The 22,366-nt window shown below is 44.8% G+C and overlaps 1 protein-coding gene across 7 annotated transcripts in view; it reads left to right on the top strand.

Annotated features, from left to right (window-relative positions):
• Positions 1–22,366, top strand: part of SNX10 (sorting nexin 10) — an 84,758-nt gene that overhangs the window by 37,961 nt on the left and 24,431 nt on the right. For all 7 annotated transcript variants that reach the window (XM_005549940.5, XM_015447617.4, XM_045387625.3 and 4 more), the window contains one exon: positions 19,121–19,167. In XM_005549940.5, the coding sequence (XP_005549997.1) occupies positions 19,144–19,167 (24 nt within the window). In that variant the 5' untranslated portion in view covers positions 19,121–19,143. The remainder of the gene's footprint in view (positions 1–19,120; positions 19,168–22,366) is intronic.

Genomic DNA, 22,366 nt, shown 5'->3' with positions numbered 1-22,366 from the left:
ACCCTTCCAGTAAGCAAATGTCCACTAGCCAACACAGGATTTGTGGCCTACTGACCGAGGTTTGAGTCTGGACCCTGCTACTTTGTGTTAGATGACGTGGGACAGTTATTCTATTTCTTTGAATGTTAGTGTCTTCATCTGGAGTGCAAGAAGTACACTGTTTATGAAGTGCCTGGTTTAGTACTTGACAACTGGTAGATGCTCAGCAAATGTGAGTTTCCTTGGTTTGCATCTGCCTCCCTTTGTAACACCATGTTTGTTGCCTGATGCTTGTACCTGCTTGGTTGCATCTCCTCCATTAGGCTGAATATGTTTTAATTTTCTTTGTCTCTGCACATAAAAATTTGTTTTTTGGTTTATTCATTGATTTCATCACTCATTTCTTCATTTTATTCATTTATGCATTCCTTTTTTTTTTTTTTTTTTTTTTTTTCCGGAGACGGAGTCTCACTGTATCCCCCAGGCTGGAGTGCAGTGGCGCGATCTTGGCTCACTGCAAGCTCTGCCTCCCAAGTTCACACTATTCTTCTGCCTCAGCCTCCCGATTAGCTAGGACTGCAGGCGTCTGCCACCATGCCTGGCCAATTTTTTGTATTTTTAGTAGAGACGGGGTTTCACCGTGTTAGCCAGGATGGTCTTGATCTCCTGACCTTGTGATCCGCCCACTTTGGCCTCCCACAGTGCTGGGATTGCAGGCATGAGCCACCACACCTGGCCACATTCTTTTTCTTGTTTATTCAAAAATCATTTAGGTGAGCCACTTGCTAAGTATGTTGGGCCCTACCAACGGAATGTACCCTTCTTCCAGCTAGAGTCAAGAGTAGAACTGATGAGAGCTTGAACTAGGCCAGTGACACTGGAGGTTGAGAGACAGGAATGGACTTAGGAGGTGTTCAGAGAGAGGACTATAAGGGCTGGCTGACCAGTTGGGTTTGGAAAGGAATCAATGACAGTTTCCAAGATTCTTGCTTGAGCTACCACGTGGATGCTGACATCATTAATGAAAATGGGCAACACAGAATATAGTAGAATTGTCTAGGGTGTAGAAGGGCAGGGAGAAGGTATCATGTGGCCACCAGCCTGGTTTGGACACAGTAAGTTTGAGTTATGTGCAGAATGTCTGCGTGAAGAGACCACTAGGAGGTGGCTAGTCCACCCTCACAGGCAGTTCTGATTCTGGACACTTTTACACATGATATGGGAGTGGAAGTAGCCAAAGCAGAGAATGAGTGTAGAGTGGAAGGGAAGAGGGCTGCCAGTGGCCCATTGGGGAAGTGCCCTGATTAAAGTGGAAGGCGACAGGGAGTCTGTGGCTTCTGCTGAGAAGCCACATGTGACGCCTCACCACTGAAACTGCCCATGTGCCCCACCAAGAATATGCCACTGTCTGTGCACGTCACGGCCAGCCCTTGGGTAGGCAGTACACAAATGAGGAGAATGCCTTGTTTCCTATCATGGGCCTCGTTGCAGGCCTCAGGCTGCATGGAATGTCTGTCTTCTTCTCCTGCAACACATCTCACAAATAATTCTTCTTGAATACATGCTATGGTTCCTCCCTCCTCGTAGCTGCCCATCTTCATTTTTCTTCCCTCCACTGGATAAGCATAAGTGAGGAAACACGCCAATACCTCCTTCCCCTTGTACACATGTCCACTGCTGCTTCTCTGTCTGGACCTCCATCACCTCTGGCCTGCACCATTAGTCATCTCCAAACAGATCTCCCTGCTTCTACTTTGGCCCCCCTACAGTCTATTCCACACCCAGCAGCCAGAGGGATCCTGTTAAAACATAAGTCAGGTTAGGTCACGCACCTGCTGAAAGTGCCCCAGTGGCTTCCAGATTCCTCACTGTGGTCCACAGGCCTGGCGTGACCAGGCCCACGTCTCTTTCTCTGAGATCCTCTCCCTCATCCCTCACACTCCAGCACACTAGCTTCCTTCTGTTCTCCAGATATGCCAGGCTCTTTTGGCCTTGGCTTTGGCACATGCTGCCCACTCTTCCTGCAGTGTTCCTTCCCCAGACAGTTTTGTCCCTGGTTTCTTTTCTTCTGTCAGGTTTCAGCTCAAAAGTCGCCTCCTCTGAGAAGCCTTCCCTGACCACCCACACATGAAGTAGTCCTCACCAAGTCCTGGTAGTCACTCTCAAAAACATCACCCAGTTTTGTTTTTCTCATTAAGCTTGCTCATTATCTTGTTCTTTTATTTGCTTACATGTTTACTTCGTATTCTCTCACTATTATGTAAGTGAAGACTGGTACTCAACAAATACTAGTTGAGTGAATTTGCCAGGGCTGTCGTCAGCACTGAGGTCAGAGGAGCCTGAGCTTGTTTGTTGGGGAAGGAAGAAGGGCCTAGTGAATAGGAAGAGGTTGGAGTTAAGTGTTGGGATAATTGATGGACCAAGGCCTTGGAAGAGGTAGGGGAAAAGATCCTGAAGATGGGGGAGTTTGGTGCTTTGAGACTAAGGGAAAGTGGGTGAATATATGGGTGGATTACGAGGAGGCAGAGGACCAAGATAAAGAACTACACCCGCTGGTCTTACTGTTTTGATGAAGTGGAAGGTACGGTTGTCAGCTGACTGAGGGAATAGAGAGTAGGGGGTAGGCAGAGGTGAGAGGCTGGAGGGCAGAGTAAAGGTCTGAAGCTGCTGGGATGAGTCTGCTGGGATCTTATCTCCTGAACCCTGGATTCCCACTCAACAAGTGTTAGTTTGCTTAGTTTGCATCCTCCTCCCTTTGTAATGTGGTGTTTGTTGCCCGATACCTTGTACCTGCTTGAGGTGCCTGCTTGAGGAACAAGGCATCAGGCAATAAATGCAGTATTACAAAGGGAGGAGGATGCAAACTGTAACCTGGTCATGGAGCCAGTCACAGAAGTGGTGGGATTTTTCTTCAGTGGTGGGTGACACAGGAGAGAAAATGGGGGAAACAAATGTTAGGTTGATCCAGGTTCAGGGCCCTGAGATACAAGTGGCTGGTGTGGCAGTGGGACAGCGAGCTGAGGGTGCAGAGGGAGGGAATGTGACACAGTGGAAGGACGGGAGGTCCAGAGGGAGATGGGAAGGGTGGGTGAGGGTTCTAGTGGTTTCATTCAAGTGGAATAGCCGCTTGGGTGAGAATGAGGAAGTGAGATCAGGAAGGGCAGGCCCTGGTGGTCAGAGGGAACTTCTAGCTTTACATTTCATGGCCGGGGCTGTGGCCACATGGGGGTTGATAAACAGAGGGTTAGGTAACAGGAAAGAAGGAGGTAGGCTAAGGAAAGAGCCCAGAATGTTAGGGCTTTACTCATGATCAAGGCTCTCCTTGTGGGAAGTCAGGAAAAAGTGGGGAAGTCAGTGTGGAGGGGTCAGCAAAGCCGCAGGCATGAGGAGCAGGAAGCTGGAGAGAAGCAGGTCTTGCTAGGAAATGAGGAGGAGGAGGTTGGTTTCATCTCTAGGTTCTAGGTACTTCTTGGTAGGTTATTGTCTGGAGATAACAGTGACCAGGACAATTTGGTTTTCTCCTGGTCCTGGGATAGAGGGGAGCACATGAGGATTGAGCAGCCGGTACTTGGGAGAGTTATCAGGGAGGGGCAGGTGGAGAAGCCAGGGTGAAGTTAAGATGAAGTTGCTGAAATGGGTTTGAATTGGGGCATTTGCAGCCCTGACTTGAGTTCCTGAGGCATAGTGGAAGGAAGGGTTAGAAGAGGAGAGGGCGAGCCGGGCCAGGCACAGTGGCTCACGCCTGTAATCCCAGCACTTTGGGAGGCCAAGGTGGGCGGATCATGAGGTCAGGATATAGAGAGCATCGTGGCTAATAAAGAGACCATTGTGGCTAACACAGTGAAACCCCGTCTCTACTAAAAATACAAAAAATTAGCCGGGCGTGGTGGCGGGCATCTGTAGTCCCAGCTACTCGGGAGGCTGAGGCAGGAGAGAATGGCGTGAACCCGGGAGGCGGAGCTTGCAGTGAGCTGAGATTGAGCCACTGCCCTCCAGCCTGGGTGACAGAGCTCTCCCCTACCTCCCCTCCCCGCCAAAAAAAAAAAAAAAAAAAGGAAGAGGAGAGGGTGGAGGAAGGACAGAGTCAGATCCTGGTAGAGATGAGAGAACTCCAGAGGATGGATGTTGTTGGAGGCCCTTCAGCTTGGGCAGACATTGTGGCTTAGAGTAGGAGGGTGTTTTGGACATGAGGGTTGTGAATGAAATGGGTTAGGTCAGGCATAGTGGCATGCAGCTGTAGTCTCAGCTACTTGGGAGGCTGAGGCAGGAGAATCGCTTGAGCCCTGGAGTTCGAGACCAGGCTGGGCAACATAGCAAGACCTTTCTCTAAAAAACAGAACTAAGCTGAGCGTGGCGGCTCACATCTATAATCCCAATACTTTGGTAGGCCAAGGCAGGAGGATCCCTTGAGCCCTGAAATTCAAGACCAGCCTGGACAACAGAGCAAAACCTCGTCTCTACAAAAAAACTTAAAAATTATCTGGTCGTGGTAGTATGCACTTGTAGTCCCAGCTACTTGGAAGGCTGAGGTGGGAGGATTGCTTGAGCCTGGGAGGTTGAGGCTGCAGTGAGCTGTGATCACACCACTGCACTGAAGCCTGTGTGGCAGAGTGAGACCTGTCTCCAATAAAAAAAGAGAACTAAAAAAAAAAAAAAAAAAAAAGATTTATTAGCATAAAGAAATGGGTTAGGCTTTGGGTTTCAGGTAGCATGTTTACAAAACAGCTTTATTGATATATGATCCACATACAGTACATTTACCCTTTTAAAATATGCAAACAGGCTGGGCGCAGTGGCTCACTCCTGTAATCTCAGCACTTCACGAGGCCAAGGCAGATGCATCACTTGAGCCCAGGAGTTCCAGACCAGTGTGGGCAACATGGTGAAACCCTGTCTCTACAAAAAATACAAAAATTAGCTAGGCATGGTGGCCCATGCCTGTAGTACCCCCAACTTGAGGGACTGTGGTAGGAGGATCACTTGGGCCTGGGAGGTTGAGGCTGCTGTGAGCTGTGTTCGTGACACTGCACTCCAGCCTGGGTGACAAAGCTAGACCGTGTCTCAAAAAAATAAATAAAATAAAATAAAATAAAATATAAATAAAATGCATATAACTCAGTGGTTTTCGGTATATTCACAGATATGTGCACCTATCACCACAGTCACTTTTAGAGTATTTTCATGACCTCAAAAAGCAACAACTCTGTACCCTTTGGCTGTCTCTCCCCTACCCACTAAGTTCTTCCTCCAGTCCCAGTCCTAGTCCCAACTGCAAGCAACCAGTAGTCTATGTTCCATCTCTGTACAAGTTTCTGTTCTGGACTTTCATGTGAATGGAGTCATATGATATGTGGGCTGTTGTGACTGGCTTCTTTCACTTATTGTAATGTTTTCAGGGTTTATCCAAGTTGTAACATGTATCAGAACTTTATTCCCTTATGTTGTTGACTAGTAACTCCATTGAGTAGATATACCACATTTTGTTTGCCTGTTGATAAGCATTTGGATTGTTACTACTTTTTCGCTGTTATTAATTAAGATGCTATGAATAGTCATGTACAAGTTTTTATTTCTCTTGGATATATACCTTGCAGTAGAATTGCCAAGTCATAAGGTGACTACATGTTGAATTGTTTGAGAAACTGCCAGACTTTTCCCAAAGGCCTGCACAATTTATTTCCCCCAGTGGTGTATGAAGGTTCTGATTTCTTTACCTTCTTGCCAGCATTTTTTATTATTTGACTTTTTAATTCTAACCAGACTAGTAGGAGTAGAGTGGTATCTTACCATGGTTTAGATTTGAATTTCTCCTGTGACTAATTATATCAAGCATCTTTTCATTTGCTTCTTCACCATTGGTATATCTTCCTTGGAGAAATTGTTCAGGATCCTTTGCTTGTTATTTAGTGGGGTAATTTGTGTTTTTATTATTAAGTCGTAAGAGTTCTTTATATAGTTTAGACACAGTCCCTTAGATATATGATATGCAAATATTTTCTCATTCTGTGGGTTGTCTCTGATGGTGGCATTTGAAGCACAGAAGTTTTAAATTTTTATGAAGTCTAATTTACCTATTTTGTTGTTGTTGCTCATGCTTTCGGTGCCATATCAAAGAATCCTTTGCCAAATCCAAGGCCATGGAGACTAACTGCTGTGTTTTCTTCTATAGTTTTTTGCTCTTACGAAATGGTATTTGATCCATTTTCAGTTAATTTTTGTATGTGGTATAAAGTAGGAGCTCAACTTCATTTTTTTGCCTGTGGCTATCTACTTGTCCCAGCACCATTTGTTGAAAGGATGATTCTTTCCCCATTGAGTGGTTTTGGTGCCCTTATTGGGGAAATCAGTTGACTACCCATAGGTTTATTTCTGGACTGTCAATTCTGTTCCTTTGATCTGTTTGTTTATACTTATGCCAGTACCACAATGCCTTGAGTGCCGTTGCTTTGTAGTAAGTTTTGAAATTGGGAAGTCGGAGCCCTCCTACTTTATTCTTCTTTTTCAGGATTGTTTTGGCTATTTGAAGTCTCTTGCAATTCCTGTGAGTTTTAAAATAGCTGGTCAGTTTGTACAGAGAAGTCATCTGGGATTCTGATAGTGATCGTGCTTGAATCCATAGATCACTTTGGGCAGTACTGCCATTTTAAGATGTTAAATTGTATTCCAGTTCATGAACATGGTATGTTTATTTTAATCTCTTAATTTTTTCCAACAATGTTTTGTGGTTTTCAGAGTATATATTTTGTACTTCTTTTGTTAAATGTAATTCTAGGTATTTTATTCTTTTGATGCTATATTTAGGTAGTACTTTGATGGGAAGTTGTGATAGTACTTCTTACTCTTATCAGGTAAAGGGGTAGAGTGAGTAGAATTGAAAAAACATTTTGTTGGCAGGAAAGAGGGCAGGGCATTTTCTGCTGTTATTCAGGAGGTTGTGTTCTCAGGTTTTTCACAATCCTGGGGCAAGGCATCGAGGAATACATCAGCTTTCAAAGAACTCCATGCACCCAGCTACCAATGATTTCCCCCTTTCCCCATCCTAATCCAAACCCTGTGTGGTGGTAAGGGATGACTGATGAGTGAGTAGCTGAAGATAGCTCTTGGTTAATAGAAAGGCAATCTGATTAGACTAATTAACACTAATATTTAAATCACTAATACCACTCCCCCAGCTTCTGAGATTTATCTGATGTTCCAAAAGATCTTGGTAAAAGTGGGAAGTGGGAAAAATGCTTTTGGATTTGGCTTGGGAGGTCAAGACAGTTTTTTGGTTTTTGTCTTTTTAAACTTGCTATATCGTAGTTATATGTATTTTTGAGGTACATGTAGCATTTTGATACATCTGTACAACGTGTAATGATCAGATCAGAGTAACTGGGATATCCATCACCTCAAACATTTAAGGGCAGTTTTTGAAGAGAGAGGATGTCACAGTATGAGTTAGGAAGCACTATGCCAGTGGTCATTTCCCTTCTCTCATGTCATTTTTCACAGCTTCTTTCCTTTTATTCTGTTTAGTAACTGGGATACTTCTTAGTGTGAGTACAAAGGGAGGTGGAGTCAGGGCTAACATGCATATGCAGGTATGTTCTCAGTGTCTCTGTCTCAGGTAGCACTTTTCCAAAATGACATTCAAATAATTGTGAGGTTAAACTTCAGTTTTTGTTTGTTTGTTTGTTTCTTGGATTTTAAACCCTAAATTTGTCCTACTATCAAGTTCATGACCATAAGTGGAATTTCTGTGTCATAGAGATTAGCAAGTTAGTGGTTTCTTTGATTTATGTCCTATGAATCAGTATTTTTTTAGATTGCTAATAAACTTTAAAAAAAGATGTGTTGTCATATCCTCTTTTTTTTCTTTTGTGATGAATGGTGGAAAAACTTAAATGCAATTTTATTTGTGTTTCTAACTTTAACTGAGTATCAGAGTTCTGCTGTTTTTCCATCTTGGTTTGCCTTTTCTAGTTCTAATCTGGGACTGAGGGAGACAGTTTGGGCCTGGTTTGCAGATGGTTCTGCTCGCTCTATGGGCCCTCCCCGAAAGTGTACGCCTGCCTGCCTTCAGCCCAGCTTTCATGTTTTGGTGCAGCTCTAATTTCTTTTTATTTTTGTTTGAGTTCCTTTGATTGCCCAAACTGGGGTCACCTTCAAGCCACCTTGAGTAAAGGGGTGCTTATGCTAAGGACACTGTGCATAGGGAACCTCAGAGATGCTGGACACTGAAGCCACTGGGAAAGTGGCCCCAGGCAGCCCTGTAGATTTGAGCAACAGAAGCTGGCTCCTGTGATTCAGCTTGCCTGGTGGCCAATTTCTGTGGCCTTTAGTATCTTTTATCTACATCATGGCTCATATTTACTTGTGTTATACGAGTATAACACAAGAACCTCTGGTCCCTCAGAACCCCAGCTGTGATGTCATTATCTCTCCAGTTTCCCTTTCATCACTTTCCAGGCTCCATTCTTAAAGAACCACCAAATGTAGTAATATTTCCTAGTTCAAGTACCAGGAGGGAGCCATTGCCCAGCGCTTTCGTCTTTTTGTGCCAGGCTGTGCCCTAGGCACCCTCTAACCTGTTGACTGGCTTCTTTCGAGTCCGACATCCATTCCATCCCTGATCCTCCCTACTGTGTCTGGGGAGGGTCATGAGAGCTGGCTGCCCGTAGATCTGCCCTAGGAGCAGGACCTTGGTAGGCTCTTCCCAGCAAATCTGGGAGGGCCCTGGCACCACCACAGATGTGTCCAGTGCAGAGCCAAGGGCATAGGTAATATTGAGAGCAGATACGGGAAAACTTGGCACATAACATTGAATTTAAAATAACCTCACAGATGGAATATTCTTAAGAGATGAAAGTAAGGAGTCAGTGATTTTTTTATTTGAATAGAAAAATAGCTGAACATGTGGGAGGAAATGAAACAGTGAAATTAACTTGATTGCTGTTTGTTTTTTGTGGGGAGGGAATAATAAAAGTAACAGAGCACATTAGGTTTTACTTTCTTTTGAAAAACCTGTTTTGTTCTTAAACTTTAAAAGTAACAAATGCACTGTAATCTTTTGGGGAAATACAGAAAAAAAAAAGGAAGTAAAAATCAGTCATAATCCTACCACCCAGAAATGACCACTGTTAATTTTTAACTTTGTTGTGTATAAGCTCCAGTTCTTAAATAAATAAGAAAAATATATATGTACTTTAAAAAATAACTTAATATTACTGTTTGAGGCCGGGCATAGTGGCTCATGCCTTTAATCCCAACACTTTGAGAGGCTGAAGTGGGTGGATGACTTGAGGTCAAGAGTTCAAGACCAGCCTGGCCAATATGGTGAAACTCCGTCTCTACTAAAAATACAAAAAAAATTAGCCAGGCTTGGTGTGCACGCCTGTAGTCCCAACTACTGGGGAGGCTGAGGCAGGAAAATCCCTTGAACCTAGGAGGTGGAGGTTGCAGTGAGCTGAGATTGTGCCATAGCACTCCAGCCTGGGCGACAGAGCGAGACTGTCTCAAAAAATAACAACAACAAAAAATCAACAATACTGTTTGAACAGCCCCGATCATTTAATATTCTTTTATAACAATTTATAATGGCTATGATGTAGTCTGTTATGCAGATGGAACATAATTCATTTTTTTTGACTCTGCTTATGGATGTTTAGGGTTCCATTTTCTTTGATTGTTTCTTAAAAAAACTACATTTTGAACATTCTTTCCTGTACAAATATTTTGCACATGTAGCACTGATTTTTTTTAGGTTGAGTTCCCAGAGGTCTAATTATTGAGTTAAAGAATATAAACAATTTATATTGTTGCTTTTGAAATATATGACCAAATTATCTTTCAGAAATATTGAAATAGCTCACATGCCTACCAGCAGTAGTTAGTTCCCATTTCTCATGATCCTTGCCAGCAGTGGATATGATTAAATAAATTTCTAATTTTAAAGAAAAAAATACTGTACTTGTTTTTATTTGCACTTCTGTTAATAGCAAGATTAAACATTTAAGTAGATTATTGACCTTCTTTCAAAAACTTTATTTTTAATTGTGGTAAGAAACACATGAAATTTGCAGTCTTACCCATTTTTATTATTTTTTCACATGTACTAGTGTATAGATCTTACCAGTTTTTAAATGTACACTTCAGTAGCGTTAAGCATATTCACATTGTTGTACAACAGATCTCTACATCTTTTTCATTCACAAACTGAAACTCTGTATCAGTACACAAGAATGTTCTATTTCCCCCTTAAATGCTCCATTTCCCCTTTCCTCTAGCCCTTGGCAACCACCATTCTACTTTCTGTCTCTATGAATTTAATTTCCTTGAAAACCTCATGTAACTGGAATAATAAAGGATTTGTCTTTTTATGATTGGATTATTTCATTTAGCATAATGTCCTTAAGGTTCATCCTCCTTTGTAGCATGTGGCAGAATTTCCTTCCTTTTTAAGGTTGAATGGGACCCATTGTATGGAGAGACCACGTTTTGCTCATCCATTACATTTCATTGATGGACACTTAGGTTACTTCCACCTCTTGGCTATTGTGAATAATACTGCTGTGGATGTGGACCCACAAATAGCTCTTTGAGAGCCTGCTTTCCGTTCTTTTGGATGGATATCTGGAAGTGGGATTCCTGGATCATGTGGTAGTTTTCTGTTTGTAATTTTTTGAGGAACGGCTATACTGTTTTCCGTAGCAGCTGCACCATTTTACATTGCTGCCAACAGAAGCGTTCTGATTTCTCCACATCCTCATCAGTGCTTTTTTGTTTTTTTTTGTTTTTTGTTTCTTGGATGTATCCTAATGTAGCTATCCTAATGGGTGTGAGTTGATTTCTCATTGTGGATTAGTGATGTTGAGCATGTTTTCATATGTTTATTGGCCATTTGCATGTCATCTTTGGAGAAATGTCTATCAATTTGTTTGTACTTTTTTTCTTTTTTTTTGGTGAGACAGAGTCTCACTCTGTCACCCAGGCTGGAGTGCAGTGGCATGATCTTGGCTCACTGCAACCTCTGCCTCCCTGGCCCAAGCAGCTCTCCCACACCAGCCTCCCGAGTGGCCGGGACTTCAGGCTCGTGTTACCATGTCTGGCTAATTTTTGTGTATTTTGTAGAGGTGGAATTGTAACCTCCCAATGAGTTCACCTTGCCTGCTGCCTAGACAGAGCCAATTTATCAAGACGGGAATTGCAATGGCAAAAGAGTAATTTACACAGACCCCGCTGTGTGGGAGACCAGAGTTGTTGTTGTTTTATTTCTTTTCTTTTTTTTTTTTTTTTGAGACTGAGTCTCGCTCTGTTGTCCAGGCTGGAGTGCAGTGGTGCAATCTCTGTTCATGCCATTCTCCTGCCTCAGCCTCTCGAGTAGCTGGGACTACAGGCACCCACCACCACACCTGGCTAATTTTTTGTGTTTTTAGTAGAGACGGGGTTTCACCATATTAGCCAGGATGGTCTCGATCTCTGACCTTGTGATCTGCCAGCCTCGGCCTCCCAAAGTGCTGGGATTACAGGCGTGAGCCACCGCTCCCAGCTGGATCAGAGTTTTTAAAGACAATTTGGTAGGTAGGAGCTTAGGAAGTAGGGAGTGCTGATTGGTCAGGTCGGAGATGGAATCATAGCAGGGTCAAAATGAGGTTTTCTTGCTGTCTTCTGTGCCTGGGTGGGATGGCAGAACTGGTTGAGCCAGATTACTACTCTGGGTGGTATCAGCTGATCCTTCGAGTGCAGTTGCAGGGACTGCTAAATATCTAAAGCACGGATCTTAGGTTTTACAATAACTGTGTTATCCCCAGGAGCAATTTGGGAAGGTTCAGACCCTTGGAGCCAGAGACTACATGACCCCTAAATTGTAATTTCTAATCTTGTAGCTAGTTTGTTACTCCTGCCAAGGCAAACTGGAACCCAGGCAAGAAAGGGGTCTTTTCGGGAAAGGGCTGTTATCAATTTTATTTCAGAGTCAAACCATGAATTGATTTCCTTCCCAGAGTTAGTTCAGCTTTATGCCCAGGAACGAACAAGGACATCTTAAGGATTATAAGCAAGATGGAGTCAGTTAGGTCTGATTTCTTTCACTGCCATAATTTCCTCAGTTATAATTTCGCAGAGTCGGTTTCAGGATTTCGCCATGCTGCCCAGATTGGTCTCAAACTTTGAGCTCAAGTGATCCTCCCACCTCAGCATCCCAAAGTGCTGGGATTACAGGCATGTGCCCGGTCTTGCATATTTTTTAAATCAGATTTTTTATTTGTACAAATTTATGGGGTTCAAGTGCAATTTTGTTACATGCCAGGTTGCACAGTGGTGAAGTCAGGCATTTAGGGTACAGGTAGTTTTCATTGTTGTTGTTGAGCTTGATCTTTTTTTTTTTTTTTTTTTGATGGAGTGTCACTCTGTCACTCAGTCTGGAGTGCAGTGGCACGATCTCAGCTCACTGTTCAACCTCCGCCTCCCAGCTTTAAGCGATTCTCCTGCCTCAGCCTCCCGAGTAGCTGGGGTTACAGGTGCCCACCACCATGCCTGGCTAATTTTTGTATTTTTAGTAGAAGCAGGGTTTCACCATATTGGCCAGGCTGGTGTCAAACTCCTGACCTTGTGATCTACCTGCCTCGGCCTCCCAAAGTACTGGGATTACAGGCGTGAGCCACCGTACCTGGCCGAATTTTTTTTTTTTTTTTTTAAATAAACAGTTGGTTCTGAGACTTTGATCCTGTCAAAAGAAGAAGTTACAAAAAATTTTGTTTAAAAATTAAATTGGCTTTTATTAGTGATTCATGAATCAGGGAGCACCTGATCTAAAGATTTAGAAAAAGTCTTTGCCATTTTTATTTTAAATCATGATATGAACCATACTTGTTATTTCTTATTTCATCATTTGAAAAAATATGTGATCCTTTCTCTTCACCTAGATAGTCCACAAACTTTTGGTCAGTAGTTTACTTATCAGTGAGATCTCCCATAGGCATATAGACCAAGCCTACTATTGCAAATGTTTTGGCCTGTTGACCTCAGAAAGGTATTATTAAGATATAGTATGTAAGTATTGAAGGCAAAGTAGTGGCTTGCTCTGTAGTGGGGGTCTGCAAACTACTGCCACCAGTTTTTGTAGATAAAGTTTAACTGGAACCCAACCATGTTCATTCAGTTAGGCATCTGTGAGTGCCTTTTCACTATGCACTGCAGACTTGAGTCAGAGGTGCAGAGACCCTGTGGCTTTCAAAGCCTCAAATATTTACCGTCTGACCCTCTACACAAAAAGATTGCCGAGTGGTGCTTTATAGAATTTTATCTTTGCTTCATAGACATTTTGCATTTTATAGAAAAAATATTCTAGGGTAGAAAATAGAAGAAGCTTTCTCCTCGAGTTTTTGGTTTGGGCAGATCTGTGTACCGTGCTCTCAGGGCAGTGGGGTTGTGAAGAGACACACAAGTCTCTTAGATGAGTCTTCAGAACTGCCATGTTTCCCAGGAAGGGGATAACCCATGTGTCTGCTGCTTGTGTGTATCCAGCTGTAATGTTGCCAGCAGGTTTGAGAAATCATTCCTGTTGTTTGATATGGTTGTGAGATTTTATCTTTTTTCATTTATTTTAGAGACAGAGTCTCACTGTGTTATCTAGGCTGGAGTGTAGTGGTGCAAATAGCTCACTGCAGCCTAACCTAGGCTGAAGGGATCCTCCCACCTTAGCCTCCTGAGTCATTAGGACTACAGGTGTGCACCACCATCCCTGGCTGATTTTTTGTTTTTAAATGAAAAGTTCAAATAATGTGGAAACCAAGCCACACCCAGCTTGATAGTGAGATTTAATAATTCTTGGAATGGGCAGGGTGCGGTGACTCATACCTGTTTTCGAGCACTTTGGGAGGCTGAGGCAAGAGGATGGCTTGAGGCCAGGAGTTTGAGACCAGCCTGGGCAACATAGGGATATCCTGTCTCTACAAAAATGTAAAAAATTAGGCAAGGTGGCTTGTTCCTGTAGTCTCAGCTGCTAGGGAGGCTGAGGTGGGAGGATCACTTGAGCCTAGGAATCTGAGGCAATAGTGAGCTGTAATTGTGCCACTGCACACCAGCCTGAGTGACAGTGAGACCCGGTTTCTAAAAAAATGAAATAAAATAAAAATAATAATTCTTACAATGAAGGTAAGAGAGAAGGAGAATGGGTGGCCATCTAGGTGTGATGGGGGTTCTTCATTGGTGGAGGAGAGAGAGAATACTCTGGAGACAGCCTATCACCGGGAGGCAGATATCCAGACTTGGCATAACAGTATTTCAGTGAGACAAGAATTTTCTATGTGCATTTTTTTTTTTTGTTTTTTGAGATGGAGTCTCGCTCTGTTGACCAGGTCGGAATGCAGTGGCGCGATCTTGGCTTGCTGCAACCTTGGCTTCCCGGGTTCAAGCAGTTCTCCTCTCTCAGCCTCCCGAGTAGCTGTGTATGCCACCATGTCCGGCTAATTTTTGTATTCTCAGTAGAAACAGGGTTTCACCATATTGGTCAGGCTGGTCTTGAACTCCTGACCTCAAATGATCCACCTACTTCAGCCTCCCAAAGTGCTGGGAATACAGGCGTGAGCCACCACACCCAGCCCTCTATGTGCATTATTATGACAGACGCATAAGCTAGTCCGGGGAGTTTGGAAATCTATCTATACAAATCTAAAAATTTCCAACTCACCTAAAGGGCATAGTTTTGTCAGGGAGCAATTTCTTTCTTTTCTTTCTTCCTCCCTCCCTCCCTCCCTTCCTTCTTTCCTTTTGATGCAGTCTCGCTCTTGTTGCCAAGGCTGGAGTGCAATGGCACGATCTCGGCTCACTGCAATCTCCATCTCCGAAGTTCAAGTGATTCTCCTGCCTCAGCCTCCCGAGTAGCTGGGATTACAGGCATGCGCCACCACACCTGGCTGATTTTTGTATTTTTAGTAGAGACGGGGTTTCACCATGTTTGCCGGGCTGGTCTCAAACTCCTGACTTCAGGTGATCTGGCCACCTCAGCCTCCCAAAGTGTTGGGATTACAGGAGTGAGCCACTGCGCCTGGCCTCAGGGAGCAATTTTTGATTGGCAGCTTTAGTTTGCTAAATTATAGACAGTTGCCCTTTTATCTCAAACCATACAATTGTGCTATCATTGAATTTCCTTCTCCCCACCAGTAAATGCCATGGCAAGGTCTAGTACCAAATGATACTTTCTCTTGTGTTATAAAGGTAGCATCTTTTAATACATGTGAATTTGCTATTTATTTTACATGAAATAAAAATAATTTATGTCAAAATTATTATTTATTCTGAGAGCATTATGCTATTTACTGTATTTAAAATAATTATTACTTTAAAAAGTTTAATGTGTTACTAGAAAAATTCAGACAATATGGAAGTGTATAGAGGTTAGAAAATGAAATGATCTCCCCCTGCCCACCACCATTTTCACTGTACAGATTTACAGTATTAGAGGTTGACCATGATAGTTCACTGTGATGTTTTGGAACAACTTGTTGAAACTGGTTAAAACTGCTTTCAACTTTCTCAAGTTTCCTGTTTTCTTTTTTATTTTATTTTACTTTTATATTTTGAGACAGGGTCTCACTGTCACCTAGGCTGGAGTGCAGTGGCATGATCATGGCTCACCACAGCCTTGACCTCCTGGGCTCAAGCAGCCCTCCCACCTCAGCCTCCCAAGTAGCTGGGACCACAGGCGCATGCTACCATGCCCAGCTAAGTTTTGTATTTTTTGTACAGACAGCATTTTGCCAGGTTATCCAGGCTGGTCTTGAACTCCTGGGCTCAAGTGATCTGCCCACCTCATCCTCCCAAAGTGCTGAGATTACAGGTGTGAGCCACTGGGGCCAGTTTCCTACTTCATAGTTGGACTTGGTCTATAGCATCTTAAAGTGGCCAATTATCAGACTCCTATTAGATAGAAGTGCAAAGTTCTGCCTGGCTGGGAAAAGCTTAAGCCCTTTGGGGAAAATTAAGACCCCAACTTTGAACCATTTGTTCACATTACAGAGTCTTGGAGGCAGCTTGTGGCATTGGAAGGCCACCCTAGGGAAGCAGACTGGCTTTGGTTGCAGTGAAACTTGAGCTTTCACACTCTTTCATAGTGTGACCTTGGGCACCTTAACCCCTCTGACCTTCCGCTTTCTTACTTGGGAAGTGGGGATATTCAAATCCTCACAGGACAGTTGTGGAGTTTAATTACACAAGGAAACACAGTTATACCCTGTTGGAGAAATTCAGTCAAATAGGAGAGACAGAGGGTATCTAAACATCATGATGCAAGCGAGGTTAATGGCACCAGGGGACTGCACAGCACGCGGTTGTGTAACGGGGCAGAGAGCCTGGGAAGTGATTTCCTTGCAGAATCCTGGCAGAGGAGCGGGAGTTTGCTGGTGGCTGGAAAGGGTGAAAGTATGAGGGCAGAGGTTCAGCTGTGTGGAGCATGCGATGTGTGCGGGAATCATGGACAGATCCTGAGATGGTGGAACTCACCAGCTAACTTGGCTCTGGTGCAGGAATCCCATGATAACCGGACTTGAACCACTCCTCCTCCTGGCCTCCTCCCCTTGGCACGACCCAGGCCTTCTGTGTAGAGGGCCTTTTTTCTTTTGCTTTCCTGGCTATCTCACACCATCCTTTAGGCCTCAGCAGAAGTGCCATTTTCTCAGTAAACCCTCTCCACTCCCACTTAGTCCCTCCATTCTTTAAAATTTTGTTTTAAGTTGTAAAAAACACACGACCTAAAATGTACCATCTGGTCCATTTTTAGGTGTACAGTTCAGTGGCGTGAAGGATGCTCACATTGTTGTGCAGTTGATCTCCTGAACTCTTTTCATCTTGCACAACTGAAGCTCTGTACTCACTCAGCTGCCCCCCACCCCCTCTCCCTCCCATACTTGGCAGCCACCCTTCTACTTTCTGTCTCTGAATTTTTTTTTTTTTGAGATGGGGTCTGTCACTCAAGCTGGAGTACAGTAGCACAATCTCAGCTAACTGCAACTTTTGCCTCCCAGGCTCAAGTGATCCTTCTACCTCAGCCTCCTGAGGAGCTGGGACCACAGGCGTGCCACCATACCCGGATAAGTTTTTATTTGTGGTAGAGATGGGGTTTTGCCCTGTTGGCCGGGCTGGTGGTCTTGAACTCCTGACCTCAGGTAGGCGATCTGCTTGCCTTGGCTGACCAAAGTGCTGGGATTACAGGTGTGAGCCACCGCACCCGGCCTTTGCCTCTGAATGTGACTGCCCTTGGTACTTCATACAAGTGGAATCATACGGTGTCTGTCTTTATGTGACTGACTTATTTCATTTGGCCTATGTCCTCCAGGTTTAGCCCTGTTGTGTGTTTTTCCATTCCTATCACATGGCGTCCTTTCCTGTCATTTCCACGTTATAATTATGAAGTCGCCTCAAAAGCTCCAAGCCTGCTGTGTACTCTACCGTGTGTCCCGCTTCCACCCCAGCTCATGGCACGTAGCGGGAGCTCCACGAAGAGTGACCGAACAGAATCTCCAGTTCCAACCCCAGTCTGTCTTTCCAACCTAATCTCCACCAGTCCCCTCTTGACTAGCTTCTTACAGCTGCGGCAATAAATTACCACAAACTTGATATTTGGAACCTCTTACAATTTGGGATGCTGGAAGTCCAAAATCCAGGTGGCAGCAGAGCCGTGCTCCCCTGCAGAGGCCCTAGGGGAGAATCCTGCCTTGCTTCTTCCAGCCCCAGGGGCTCTGTGGCTGGGGGCTGCATCCCTCTCCCTCCTCCGTCTTTGTCTTCGCATGTTCTTCTGTGTGTGTGTCTCCTCTCTTTGTCTTATATGGGCACTTGCCATCAGATTTAGGGTTCACTCCAGTCATCCAGGATGATCTTACCTTGAGATTCTTAACTTAATTATATCTGCAAAGACCCTTTTTTCAAATAAAGTCACATTCACAGGTTCTGTGGATCGGGACATGGACATATCTTTATGGCAGCCACGATTCCACGCGACTGCACCCTCTGAGAACCCTGTCCCCCAGCTGATCTGGCCTGGTCACGATCTCTGGACCATAGGGCACGCTTTTCACCAGGCTCTGTGGGTGGTGGTGTTGCTCCCTTGGAGGTCCTGCTTTTCTTCCTTGAACACTGAGATCCCCTGCTCTCTCCTTCCCTCTCATGTGTCCTCTGACTGCTCTAGGGGAAAGGGACGTTCTTGGAAAGCTTCCTGCTGCTGCCTGGGTGTGGCTCACTCTCCCCTTCCAGAGGCTCTGTGGGGTCTTTCGTCTGTACCTCCACAGGGCCCTGGAGGCAGAGCTTGTGTTCTTGCTTCCCTGTGTTCCCTATGGTGCCAGAAACATGAGTATAGAGACTCTGGGAATACGTGTGGGGGATAATATGGACCCGGAAAGTGGGTTCAGACACATACTAATATTATCAAAGTGAAGACAAATAGTAGACCTGCAGTCATAGTCGCCCTCAGTTGTAAGAATACGTATGTGTGGATATAGGCAGGGGATTTAAATTTGCCTTTTGTTTTTGGCAGGGAGCAGGTGTTAAATCTAATGAGCTTACATACCAAGTGGGCTTAAAGAACAATTGACAACCCCAGAGACATGCAGGGCCTGGTGTCAAAGGACAGGCTGGCTGCACTGCTCAGAAGCTCAGAGTCAAGGTCCTGACTTTCCCTCGCTGAGGGCCATGCCATCTCTCGTGTGACCTCTGGAATAATTTAAATGTCACAGGAAGGGTCTGGTCCCAGAAGGTTTGAGCTTCCAGTAAAAGCGTCAGGGCTGCCTCTGGTGGTGCATCTCTCTGGGCATCTTTTCCAGCCAGCATCCCCCTGCGCATGGCTTCTGCTCCCCAGCATCTCTAGCTTCCTTCCCGATTTGCTAAGGCTCCAGCCTCCGCCTGACTGGCTGGCCTTGCAGTTTGAAGGTCTGTCGTCATCCAGCTGCCTTGGACTTGTTGGGGTCCAGACTCCTCATCCCTGGTGTGGACTGATGTGCACCTTGGTCCTGCCAACAGGAGAGGGCAGCGTGGGAGGAGCAGAGGCTCACGTGTCAGGGACTGTGGGGTGGGGGGCTCTGTCAGGGGATTTTGGTGGGAGGCCGTGAGCGGCGGATCCACTCCAGTTTGGAGGTTGCAAATCACCCATTGTGGATATCTTATTTTTCAGATTGATCGTGTCCTGTGCTGAAGATGTTCCCGGAACAACAGAAAGAGGTATGTCATCACAAATCCAAAAATAAATAACCCACATGTTTTGACTCACACGGGTTAGTTCTTCATTCGCGAACCATAAACCCATGGGTTGCTAGAGGAGGTTTCATGAAATAACAAAGGCCCACCCTCCTGTACCTGTTCCTCCACTCCCACCACTGGTCCCTGCATGGCCTTCATTTTGGGTTCCAGTGACTCAGCTGTGGAGCACATTCCCACCCACAGCTCGTGACTCAGAATTCGCCCAGGCTCTGCCTCCCACCCCTTACTTGGAGCCGTCTCCATCCAGTCTGCCTTCCTGCTTTTCTACTCCATTGACTCATCCCTGAATTCTCCTCCCTTCAGGTAGCAGCCCAGGGGAATTTCTGCCATTAGTTTCAGGTTTGCCCCACTTGTTGCCTGGGCTTGGTTTCATACAATACAGGCAAGACTGGCCCTTCTGCCTGCAGCCTGGCTTCCCAGGCCTCCATGCTAGCCCCCTGAGCCTCTCCCTGACTGGGAGGAGGGTAGGACAGCCATCATGCCAGCCCCAGCTGAGTGCCCCTCCTTTGGCAGTACCTGTTGCCCTGTCTGCTGTGGTGCAGTGCACATTATCACTTGGTGAGGCTGATGAAGTGGAGAAGCAGCACAGGGGCCTGTCTAGGGAGTGTGCACACATTTGCACACGAGTCACACATTCACACAGTAACATGGTCCTAGCTCACCGTGCCCAAGTTGAAAGCACAAAACAATTTATTTCAGAGAATCTTTCCAGAAAGTCCTTTGCTAGCTCTCACATCTTTAATTTCAGCCTTATCTTTGGCTTCAGGTTCTTCTCAGCAGTCCAGCCTGCTTGTATCCCTTAACTCTAGGCTGGGCTTCCCCGTTTTCAAAGGCAGTGTTTTGGTTTGTTTTTTAACTTTTAAAAATTGGGCTAGACGGGCATGGTGGCCTGTGCCTGTGGTCCTACGTACTCAGGAGGCTGAGGTGGGAGGATCCCTTGAGCCTGGGAGCCAGAGGTTGCAGTGAGCCAAGATCACGCCTCCGCACTTCAGCCCCGGCGACGGAGCAAGACCCTGTCTCAAACCAAAAACCAAAAACCAAAATAATTGTCTGTGGTGACTCACGCCTGTAATCCCAGCACTTTGGGAGGCCAGCGTGGTTGGATTCCTTGAGGTCAGGAGTTTGAGAGCAGCCTGTCCAACATGGGGAAACCCCATCTCTACTAAAAATACCAAAATTAGCTGGGCGTAGTGGCACGCGTCTGTAGTTCCAGCTACTTGGGAGGCTGAGGCACAAGAATCTCTTGAACCTGGGAGGTGGAGGTTGCAATGAGCTGAGATCATGCCACTGCACTCCAGCCTGGGTGACAAAGCAAGACTCTGTCTCAGAAAAAACACAAAAAAAACGAAAAAAGACTGGGCTATAATATGTACAGTAAAATGCATAAAGTGTCCCAATCTTATGTATGTAGCTCAATGGATTTTTGTTTTTTTGTTTTAATAGAGACAGGGTCTCTCCTTGTTGCCTAGATTGGTCTCGAACTTCTGGCTTTAAGTGATCCTCCTGCCTCAGCCTCCCAAAGAGCTGGGATTACAGGCATGAGCCACTGAGCATGACCTAAATGGATTTTTATATACCTGTGTAACTACCACTCAGATCAAAGTATAGATGTTTCTGGCTCCCCAGAAGGTACCCCGTGCCCCTTTCCAGTCAGTCCCCCTCACTTCCACCCCTAGAGGGACCTTACACAATACCTATACCAGGCATGCTTTTTTCCATCTCATTTTAAGTGATACTGAGACCAAGCTGCTTGCTCTGGGAAATACCCACCCATGAAGTTAATGAAACTGCAAGGTTAAGGGCATAGTTGCCTCAGGATTGCCCTCGCCTCCAACACCAGTTGCAAGTTTGGGGCTTTCGTGAACCACCTTCAAGTTTAATAATTCACAAGAAAAACTCACAGAACTCAAGAGCTGTTAACCTCACAGATGCTGCTTGTTATAGAGAAAGAACACAAACGAGAACCAGCCAAAGCAAGAGCTGGACGCACGGGCAGTCAGGTGGCGTCCAAGGGCAGAGCTTCTGGTCATCCTCCTGAAGGAGTCACGGGCGGAGTTATCCTCCCAGCACCCATGTGTGACAGTGTGCAGAGTCACTTGGTGTAGCTAGAATGATCGCCTGGCTTCAAATCCATTGCTCTTAGAACAAAGTCAAAATCACCTGCATGTGGTGTCTAGCACTCTGCAGGATCCAAACCTTTCTCCAGACTTCTTTCCTGTGCCCCACCTGCCACTCCAGTGCACTTCTTCTTCCTTATTTCAGAGCTTATTTTAGAGCCTTGAATGTTCCATGCACTCTGACCCCCATGGACTTTTACAGATGTTTTTTTCCACTGCCTGGAATGATCTTTTCCCCTAGCCTTCATACTGTGTTGACTGGCTGACTTCTCCTTATCCTTCGGGCATCAGCTTAGAAGTCAAGAAGAAACTTTCTAAACCTTTAACTGTAAAAGATATTTTCATCTAATCACCTCCCAGCAGTATCCTGTAGTCAATGCCAGTTAGGAATAGAGAAGGTTTAGGTCAAGCCTTTCAGTACCTAGTGTCTGGTTGTTTAGTGGAAAGTAATTCAGGTTCCACCTAATCGAATATGTAAGGACCAAATGCAGTATGACTGATTGTTTTGGAATCTAGACCAAGGGTACACTGAGTATGGAAGCACTTTCCTCTCAGCACCCACTGCAAACATTACTAATTAATATGAGGTTGGCACGTGAATTGAGATTTATTTACCATTCTTGTAACAAGATTCATACAGCCTGGGAGTGACATCTTGGTTCTATCTAAGTGGTAGTACTCACCTTAAATTTTAGTTTTGTTTTTTTCTTTTACACATTTTGGGGGTGAGGAATCAAATGTAGTCTCTCTTGTTAAAACAGCTTTATGACTGTAATAAATCTAGAAAGAGGAGAAAAGGGAGTGAGAATCTCCCTTGTTAGTTAAACATGTTCCATTTGCACAGTGGTTTGAATTCCCAGGAGAGCAGTATCCGAGCTGATGGATCTTCTCCATAAAAAGGCCTTGGCATTGGGCCATTGTGAAATTAAAATGAATTCAGATTCATTCATGCATGCAACTTTAATTTACAATTAAAATATTATGGTTACATATTTTAATAAGAATAATTAGATGGACCCAACTGAATCAACTCTTCTGTTTAA

The sequence above is a fragment of the Macaca fascicularis genome, chromosome 3 (genome assembly GCF_037993035.2).
Source record: "Macaca fascicularis isolate 582-1 chromosome 3, T2T-MFA8v1.1".
NCBI classification, from domain to species: domain Eukaryota; kingdom Metazoa; phylum Chordata; class Mammalia; order Primates; family Cercopithecidae; genus Macaca; species Macaca fascicularis.
Note: the sequence above shows the minus strand (reverse complement) of the source record. Positions and strands in the feature narration are given on the sequence as shown.